Below are 9,510 nucleotides of genomic sequence, written 5' to 3'. Positions count from 1 at the left end.
CGCTGAGTCGGGCGCGACGCTCGCCAGGACGATCTCGAGCTGAGCAGACGCGGCCAAGACCTGCCCCCCCCTTCATCCTCCCACCAGCTCCCACCACCCCCACGCTTCGTTCCATCTTTCTGGGGCGAGCCCCATAAATACAGCAGGGCAGACGTGACCAGAAGCACACAGCATCAACAGCTCGGAGGACCAGAGGCAGCTGCGAGCAAAGCCACCTCAGCCACTCACACGACTCCGACTCTTCCTCACCCTCCTCACCGACCGACTCCTCCGAACCCCCCTTCGTGTCGAGACAACCGCAGACCGCAATGGCAGAAAAGATGCGTATCCGGGGAGCTTCCGTGCGCTACGGCGGAAGCTACGGCGGGCAGCTGAGCAGCGTGCTGGGCAGCGGCGTGTCCAGAGGGTTTGGAGCAGCGTCATCCTTCGGGATGGGCAGCAGCCTGGGACTGGGGGGCGGCCTGGGATTGGGGGGCGGCCTGGGTCTGGGGGGCGGCCTGGGACTGGGGGGCGGCCTGGGATTGGGGGGCGGCCTGGGTCTGGGGGGCGGCTTGGGGGGCGGCCTAGGGATGGCGCGGGCTCTCGGCGGAGGCTTCAGGGGGGCTGGTTTTGGGATCGGTGTGGGTCTCGGATTAGGCGGCGCTTCGAGGGGGGCCATGGCCGCCGGGTTGAATCTTAGGGGGCTGGGGAGCCTCGGAGGTGGATACGGAGTCGGCCTTGGCGGGGTGGGTCGAGTGGGGGGTTTGGGCGGCCCGGGAGCCGGTTTCGTATCGCCTCGCCGGCACCTGGGTGGACGTGGGTTCATGGTCGGGGGCTATGGCGTCAGCCCCGGGTTCCTGTACCCATCTGGCGCCGGGGGTCTGCCAAGCATGCCCTCCCTGCCCACCATCGACGTGGCCAACCTGCCCTCGCTCGACTTCGTGCAGGGCGTGAGGCTCAAGGAGAAGCTGGACATGCAGAGCTTGAACAACAAGTTCGCCACCTTCATTGACAAGGTGGGCGAGAAGCCGTCGACTCGGCCTCGGGTTTCGTGCCTCGGTGCGGCCGGGCAAGCGTCGCCACGAGGGAGACAAAGGCGGCCGGGCGTGGTGCTGTCCACTCACCACCACCGCCTCCCCTCGTGTGCGCCGTTGCCGATCTTAATAGGTGCTCGCTAACGGCACTTGCCCCTATAAGTCTGTTAAGGCTATACGGGGGAGCTTCGCCTTGCGTGTAGATTTAGGTGAGCGCTACAAACCTGGCGACTCGAAGTTGATTCCCGCTCACGACCGACAACGGTGAGGGATGTTTGAATCGGTCCTGGGCCTCCCCTAAGGTCGACCCAGCCTTAAATGAACAATACCCAGTGCTGTGTGTGTAAACATACGCACTGGGGAGACAAAGGCGGTCGGGCGTCATGCAGGCCAATCACCCCCTCGTATACCGCGCCGGTCTTCGTGGGCGCTACTCGCGAACAGCAGCACTTGCCCCAAAACGTCCGGTGAGGCTACACGGGGTGGGGGATCTTTGTCTTTGTGTGAGTGCAGGTGCGTCTGCTGGAGCAGCAGAACGCGATTCTGAAGGCGCAGATCTCCATGTTCTCAAACAACGACCCGAGCGGGCCCAGTAGCCCCGCGGTGGTCATCAGCGCCGTGACGGCCAGCTACAACTCACAGATCGAGTTCCTCAAGCAGACCAAGGCGGCCCTCACGGCTGAGATCCAGCACTACAACTCCATCATCTCGGAGTACACCACCAAGTAAGGACGACGAGGAGCCCAGCCAGCAGCCAGCCACGAAACTCGAGGCGTAGATGAGTTTTTTTTTATTGGTAGCAGCAGGAGCAGGATTAATCGTCACGCTGCCGTTAGGGTTAATGCGTGGCCTCGAGTTTAATTGGCTGGCCGCGTGCAGCCATTGTGACGTCACCGCCGCTCGGTGGCTGAGCGGGAAGCACGCGGAGGCTGCGCGTCGTGGGGCTGGCGGGTTCAAATCCAACCTTTTGTTTTGTTAATTAAATCACCAAAAAAATCTAGAAAAGTAAAACTTTCTCAAATTGTCCTCTCCACTCCAACAAATCAAAGCAATCCCACTGATGTCAGCGCGCGATTGTCCGCAACTGTCTCCATCCTCGGCACATTTAAGACGGGGGGTGTCGTCTTCGTCGATTGCTGTTGTGAACGAAGAGAATGGTGACCCCCTCCCCCCCCCCCCCCGTAAATGTGGGGAACGGTGGCGCAGCGGTTAGCGCTACGCTACGCGACGAACCCCGTCGCTGACCCGAGTTCGCTCCCCCAACACCGGTGACGATTATCTCAACCGGTCCTGGGCATCGCCTAGGTCGACTCAGCCTCAAATACGTAAACGTCGCTACTCGGGGAGACAAAGGCGGCCCGGCGTGGCACTGGCCATACCCCCCCCCCCCTCGTGTCTTGTACCGGCCCTAACAGGTTCTCGCTAACAGCACTCGTCCCAAGTCTGATGAAGGCTACATGGGGGATCTTTGTATCTTATCTGTGTTACATGATGATATGGAGTGGACATGTTACATTCCTATGACAGGTCCAGTGTATACATTCTACACGTCTATAAAACAATGTGACAATTCCACGTTCTTATGACAGGAGCAGTCCATTTCTAACTAAAATGCTGTTGATGTCCCCAAAATTGTCAGCCTATTGTATACAAGATGATGATTAAGATTGTGGTGCAGATGACCACGATGGTGATACTGATGATGATGATGATGATGTTGTTGCTGATGATGATCTTCGTCTTGAATGCAGGTACACGGAAGAGGTTGAGACGACGCGAGTTCTCGAGGTCGAATGGACCAACCTCAAGGAGGTAATTCGCATGCGGTCGGCTGATCACGCAGAGATATGCGAGATTCTAAAACCCTCGGGGCTGCAAGGCGATGTCCATGAGATGGAAGCACGGGGAGTATGTTCGTGAACCCGTATGTGTGGACCTTTATTTGTCCAGGAAGACCTCACTGAGTCCCGGGACACGCTTTAAGGAGGGTCCTGCTACATCGGGATGGTTTGGTCACGAACACATAGATGAAAAGAAAACGAATGTTAAAAAGGAAAATTATTTCATAGGTGATGTTTCACGCGATTGTTATTCTCCATATGCAACGAAGAAAGGCTATAGCCCGAAACGTCACCTATTGTATTATTTAGGACTACAGTGTTATTGACGAATGTGCCGATGCTTATCGGTGTTATTGTTCGCTGTGCTTGTGCACCGCTGCCAACTTGTACAATACTCTTTGGTTCTTTCGGTAAAGTCACGTAGGTATAAGAATAAAACAACACAAGCGGTCGTCTTTGCTTCTTTCGGTGACTTTACCGAAAGAACCAACGAGTATGGATTCCTGCAGTCACGAAAGCTTCAAATCAACTTGTACAATGTTGAGAATGATGCCGATGATGATGATTTTGCGATGCAAAGATAAACCCTGAACGTGCGCTGAGTGATAGAGGCGAGGGGGGGGGGGGGAACGAGATGATGGGTGGGAGACAGAGGAAAGAGGAGAGGGTGGGTGATTCGGTGAAATTAGTAGGTTACCTGAAGGCGATAAGATAAAGTCAAATATCCCTCCTATAGCCTTTGACAGGTCGTGCGTGACTCCTCTCTGCCAGGATATTGACTCGATCTACCTGGGCATCGTGGACCTGCAGACCAAGGTCACGGGCCTGGAGGATCAGATCACGCTCACCAAGCAGCTTTACACCGCGGTGAGTGGCGCTGTCGCTCACCCGCTCGCTGGACCCGCGCACTCACCCCGCCTCGACGCGTCAACTCGCTCACTCGCCCATTCACTCGATCGTGCTTACAGCCCACTCAACTCGGCCACTCACCAACTAGTCGACTCGTCCACTCAACAGCTCAATTACACCCCGAGCTCACCTGGGTCAATCACTCACCCGCCCTCCCTCGTTTCTCTTTTCCTCCATCACACCCTTTCCTCGCTGCATCTCCCCGATCTCCGCCTCTCCCCCCCCCCCTCCCACCTTTGCCTTCCTCCCTTCCCCTCTCCCGCCTCTGCCCCCCCCTTCCCCCCCTACCCCCCTTCGCCTTTCCCCTCTCTCTGCCTCCATCCCTCCCTTCCCTCTTCCTCCCTCCCCCCTCCGCCTCTCCGCCTCTCTTCCCTCTCTCTGCCTCCATCCCTCCCTTCCCTCGCCTCCTCTGCCCCCCCCCCCTCGCCCACCCACAGAAAACTCGCGAGATCCAGGCCCTGCTTGCCGGAGGCTCCACCACGGCCGTGTCCATCACGGTGGACAACTCGGCGCAGGCGCTGGACCTCACCACGGCGCTGCAGGAGGTCAAGTCGCACTACGAGCTCCTGGCGGCCAAGAGCAAGGAGGAGGCGTTTGCGGCCGTGCAGCAGAAGGTAGATTGGGGGGGTTCGCACCCCGACCCGGGCTCTGTCAAAGTCGCTCACCTTGCGCAAGGAGCCGTGCTCGACATTGCCCGGCGCTAGCGTAGGGACAGCTGCTGCCACTGACGATGAACTGACAGCTGAATTGATGATGATGATGATGATCAATCTATTGGAGGCTGTTGAAGAATTACATGTATTTGATGATTATCTGATTAACGTAGAGGTGATGATTACGATGATGACAATTATGGTGATGGTGGTGATGACGGTAACGGCGGTGATGACGATAACCACCACGATGACTTTGACGGAGTCCACCTTTGTTAAAAGTCATCCGTGGACCATGAAACAGAAGTCCAGGGGCCGTTTCACCCAACAATGGGAGGAGAAAGCCACGCGTTTTGACTTCTCATAGTGACCGGGTCACCACCCCCACTCCTAACCCCCCCCCACCCCCGCCAGATCACGGCGGTGAGCGGAGTGTCTCAATCGAGCGTGCAAGTGCTGACCCAGTCGAGGGAGGAGCTGCGCACCTACAAGCTCCAGTTGGAGTCCATCACCCGCGAGATCGAGCGCATCCGTAGCGTGGTAAGGAGCACATCATCAGCAGCAGCAGCAGCAGCCGTGGTCAATCCACTGCTGGATAAACGTCTCTCCAAAGCCGCCACCGCCGCCTCCACCTCTTCACGATTCCACGATGCAACAATCCACCGCTAGACACCGCTAGAGATGATGTTGCTGCTGCGCGCCTCTCTCCGCGACGCTGTTGCGCCGTGTTTTCGTGAATGCCTTACGTGTCATTCTGCAACACGTGTCATCGCGGGCGAGACGCGCGATTTGCCGCTCGAATGAACATTGAGGTATTGGTGCCCTATCTCCTAAGCAATGGCAATTCCACGTTCGTGTGGCGGGAGCGATTGAAGCACAACACAACCACTGTTGATCTTCTCTCACAAAGTGGTACCTTTATCGACCCCCGGAGGGAGGGATGATGGGTCGAGTCAACCCCGGTCAATCTGGATTGGAACTTGCCGCTCGTTCTGCCGCTGAGCCACCAGGCTGGATTTGATGATGATGATGATAATTACGCTGATGCTTTTGGTGTATAAATAATATTCATTAAAAACGTTGACTTTAAACTCACGGCTGTCGCGTTCCCCGCGGTGCAGAACGTGAAGCTGGAGTCGCAGGTGAAGGAGCTGGAGGTGAGCAGCACCACGGAGGTGGACCAGTGGCAGAGCAAGGTGACCGTGCTCAAAGCCTCGCTCGACGAAGTCCGCAAGGTGAGTGCGCCTTCGTCTGGCTCCACGAGCCGCCTCGCGCGTCAACACTGAACCCTACCGAGACACTCACGAACCTACAGGTGACTTCGTCTGGCTCCACGCGACTCGTGCCATCACAATGAACCCCACGAAGTCCCTAAGAACGTAACGGGTATATTTACACCATTGGAACCTCATTTGCCAGTAAAAAAATATAATAGATGTTTTACCCTTCTATCTGGCAACAAAACTGATAGAAGGGTAAAAAAACAATTATATTTTTTACTGGCAAATGAGGTCCCGATGGTGTAAATGCTTACCCCGAGCTCTCATACTCTGATGGTGCATTGTCTTTGAGTTGTACGCCTTTTGGCGTCATCTGGTCTAACCCATGTGAGACTAGGCTCTAAGGAAAGCTGTCTCGGGTGTGGACCAATCAACTTCAAGGACAGTGCATTCATTATCAGAGTTATGTTTTTTGTTTGCATTATGACTGTAGGTATTGTGGTCTATGCAAACATGACTCCTTGTAAAAAAAAGGTGTCAGTTTTGTTGCCAGATAGAAGGGTAAAAAAACTATTATAATGTAACGGGTTCTTTAGTCTCACGACACCCGAACGCGTTGGTGACCCACAAACCCCGGCTCTAACGCGGGACCCGTGCCCAACAGGACATCGCGCACTACGCACAAGAATACCAGGACCTCCTGGCCACCAAGATGTCCCTGGACATCGAAATCGCCGCCTACAGGAAGCTTCTGGACAGCGAGGAGGCCAGGTGAGAACGCTCAGCGTTTCAAAACATTCATCGTCGGCCACGATCGAGCCACTGCCGGACGAAGGCCTCCCTTCCCCACGGCCGTCGCGATCCCTTACTGCTGTTATCTCGGTCGCTTTGCGATGGTTTGGCATTGAGCTGTATCACCGTCGTGGTCATCGTCGGTGTCTTTTTTGCTCGCGCGCAGGCTGAGCAGCGGCGGCGGCATCACCGTCGTCACCCGGGGAGGAGGAGGCGTCGGAGGTTTCGGCGTTGGTGCCGGCCTGGGCTACGGTGGTGCCGGCTTGGGTCTGGTCGGTGCCGGCCTGGGTTACGGCGGCGGTGCCGGTCTGGGTTACGGTGGCGGTGTCGGCTTGGGTCTGGGCTACGGTGGTGCCGGCTTGGGTCTGGGCGGTGCCGGCCTGAGTTACGGCGCTGGCGGCTTGGGTCTGGGGGGATACGGGCTGGGCAGCGGGCTGGGCAGCGGGCTGGGCAGCGGGCTGGGACTCGGACTTGGCGGTGGCATCGGGCTGGCCGGCGGTTACGGGGCCTCTTCCATGGGCAGCTTCTCGACGGCAAGAGGCTACGGGGGCAGCAGCAGCTTGTACGGGGCACGGTCCCGCTTCTCCGGTACTTGAAACGATTCGATATTGTTTGTTGTTAGTTTTGGGGAGAGGGGATGGGTGGGTTGCTTTGTGATGCTCGTTGTAATTACTGGCGAAGCGTCGCACTCGAATTGTAAATGCTGTGGGTTTACTCTCCAACGCAGCGGTGCCGCTGGACTAGTAGCGAATTTGCACGTTTTGTTGACGTGACAAACCTTACTAATTGGCTGTGTCGGGTGGTGGCGGGTTTAACGACACATTTATATTTTTGCGATTTAACCACCCAAAAAACCCCTCTATTGTACATTTTTTTTCTTTCATTTTATTTTACCAGGTAATGGCCCACTGAGCTGCATTCCAGCTCTTTTTTTTTCAAAAGCGACTTGGCCATCACCAAATGATAGCTCATCGAAGTGGCTTATCGTCACGTGCAAATGCATAGCAGCCAAATGCTCTGAATGCACTTCGGAGGACCCGGAGAAAAATCCACCCGACCGCGGGGAGACACCGCAAAATTCCCAAATATACAGCAGCAGGCTTCATGGTCGAGGGTCGAACCCACGACCTCCTGTATACCAGGCGAGAAAATTAACATCTTTGGCACTGGTACTTCATATAGACCACCCACGCCATCCCCCATCACCCCCACTCATCGGAAGAGGGCATTGAAGCAACATCCATTGTTGTACTGTGCCGCTATGCTCCCCACAACCCCCTCCGCCATGCACGAATGACCGGCATGGCGTGCGGGTGGACACCTCATCCAGCAGCAGATTGTGCATGGTCACACATTTTGTTTGTTGTTAAACCAAAGTTCTTGTCTCTGTCTCTCTCTCTCTCTCCAGCGTCCTCTTCGGGCTACGGGATGTGAGTCCATCGCTCAGCTCGCCTCTCCTCTCCACGACCCTGGTTCGAACTCACGCTTCCAATGTCTCCGGCTCCTGCCGGTCGCTGCCAACTCCTGGCTGATTCGCGGCTCGGCTTAGCCTTAGATGATGACGGCGATGATCAACGATGACGACGATGATCAACGATGATGATGATTTTCACTTCTATCGTGATTAGCACTGGAGGTAACCGGACCATAACCGCTACTCAACACAATTGGCCACGCGGTTGGGATTTGCACGAGCAAAGTGTGTAATTGATTACATCGCTACCCCCTCCCCTCGCCCCCCCCCCCACTCCCCCACTGCCCCCCCCCCAACCACACTCACTCACCACCACTCACCAACCAGAAAGTTCAGTTCAATTCCCCCCCCCCCCCCCCAAAAGTCCGTGCTGAGTCTTCACGTGTTCCGCGTGGTGGCGTCGGGTTGAGTTCTGGTCGCTGGGAACTGAGAACTAATCGCTTGGTTGATGTTGATGTTGTTGTTGTTGTTGTGGTTGTTGTTGTTGATGCTTTGGTCCGTCATATTGTTTGAGCAGAAACTCGTGGCTCAACGCGCGCGCGGCTCTTGGCAATAAAAGTTGATCTTGAAGCTACGGAACTTGTCATGTTGTGTTCTTGATGGTCACCCGGCAACTGTTATTACCTAAGGTCAACTTCAGTGGCGTAGTGACTACATTATCAGTGGGAGTCACTACATTATCAGTGGGAGTCACTACATTATCAGTGACGTAGTGACTACATTATCAGTGACGTAGTCACTACATTATCAGTGAGAGTCACTACATTATCAGTGGTAGTCACTACATTATCAGTGGGAGTCACTACATTATCAGTGACGTAGTGACTACATTATCAATGACGTAGTCACTACATTATCAGTGGGAGTCACTACATTATCAGTGGGAGTCACTACATTATCAGTGGGAGTCACTACATTTTCAGTGACGTAGTGACTACATTATCAGTGGTAGTCACTACATTATCAGTGACGTAGTGACTATATTATCAGTGATGTAGTCACTACATTATGAGTGACGTAGTGACTACATTATCAGTGGGAGTCACTACATTATCAGTGACGTAGTGACTACATTATGAGTGACGTAGTGACTACATTATGAGTGACGTAGTGAATACATTATCAGTGACGTAGTCACTACATTATGAGTGGGAGACACTACATTATGAGTGACGTATTCACTACATTATCAGTGACGTAGTCACTACATTATGAGTGGGAGTCACTACATTGTGAGTGACGTAGTGACCGCATTATGAGTGACGTATTCACTACATTATCAGCTCGGGGGGTGCGGCAATCGGTCAGGTGGGGCCCCCCAATATTTGATTTGTCTCGTACGGCCGCACCCAGGCGATTATACACCGCGACTCCTCTTGCCTCACCACATCATTACTACCCAGGTGTTAGTTTACACTGATGTTGAAGACAAATCTCATGGTGGTTGTCAAGGGGGCGAGGCAGGGCAGCCCCCTTGCCCAGCCACGCGCGTGACGCCACTGGGCAACTCTGTCATCTCACCTGGATAGGGCCCTCACCTCGAGCCTCACCTCACCTGAGACTGACGCTCCACCTAACACGCACGGCGCTGCGTTCCCGACACCGTCA

General features: G+C 55.0%; 1 protein-coding gene across 1 annotated transcript; it reads left to right on the top strand.

Moving 5' to 3' along the window:
• The first annotated feature begins 221 nt into the window (after window positions 1-221).
• Window positions 222-8,113, top strand: LOC144734235 (thread biopolymer filament subunit alpha-like). Its single transcript, XM_078616359.1, has 10 exons — window positions 222-995; window positions 1,527-1,738; window positions 2,765-2,825; window positions 3,626-3,721; window positions 4,201-4,377; window positions 4,831-4,956; window positions 5,538-5,651; window positions 6,301-6,407; window positions 6,595-7,016; window positions 7,837-8,113. The coding sequence occupies exons 1-10, from the start codon at window positions 309-311 to the stop codon at window positions 7,860-7,862; spliced, it is 2,028 nt and encodes a 675-aa protein (XP_078472485.1). The 5' UTR covers window positions 222-308; the 3' UTR covers window positions 7,863-8,113.
• The last annotated feature ends 1,397 nt before the right edge of the window (window positions 8,114-9,510 follow it).

The sequence above is a fragment of the Lampetra planeri genome, chromosome 50 (genome assembly GCF_965212315.1).
Source record: "Lampetra planeri chromosome 50, kcLamPlan1.2.h2, whole genome shotgun sequence".
Lineage (NCBI taxonomy): Eukaryota > Metazoa > Chordata > Hyperoartia > Petromyzontiformes > Petromyzontidae > Lampetra > Lampetra planeri.
The sequence above is the reverse complement of the archived record's forward strand: the minus strand, read 5'-3'. Positions and strand labels throughout refer to the sequence as shown.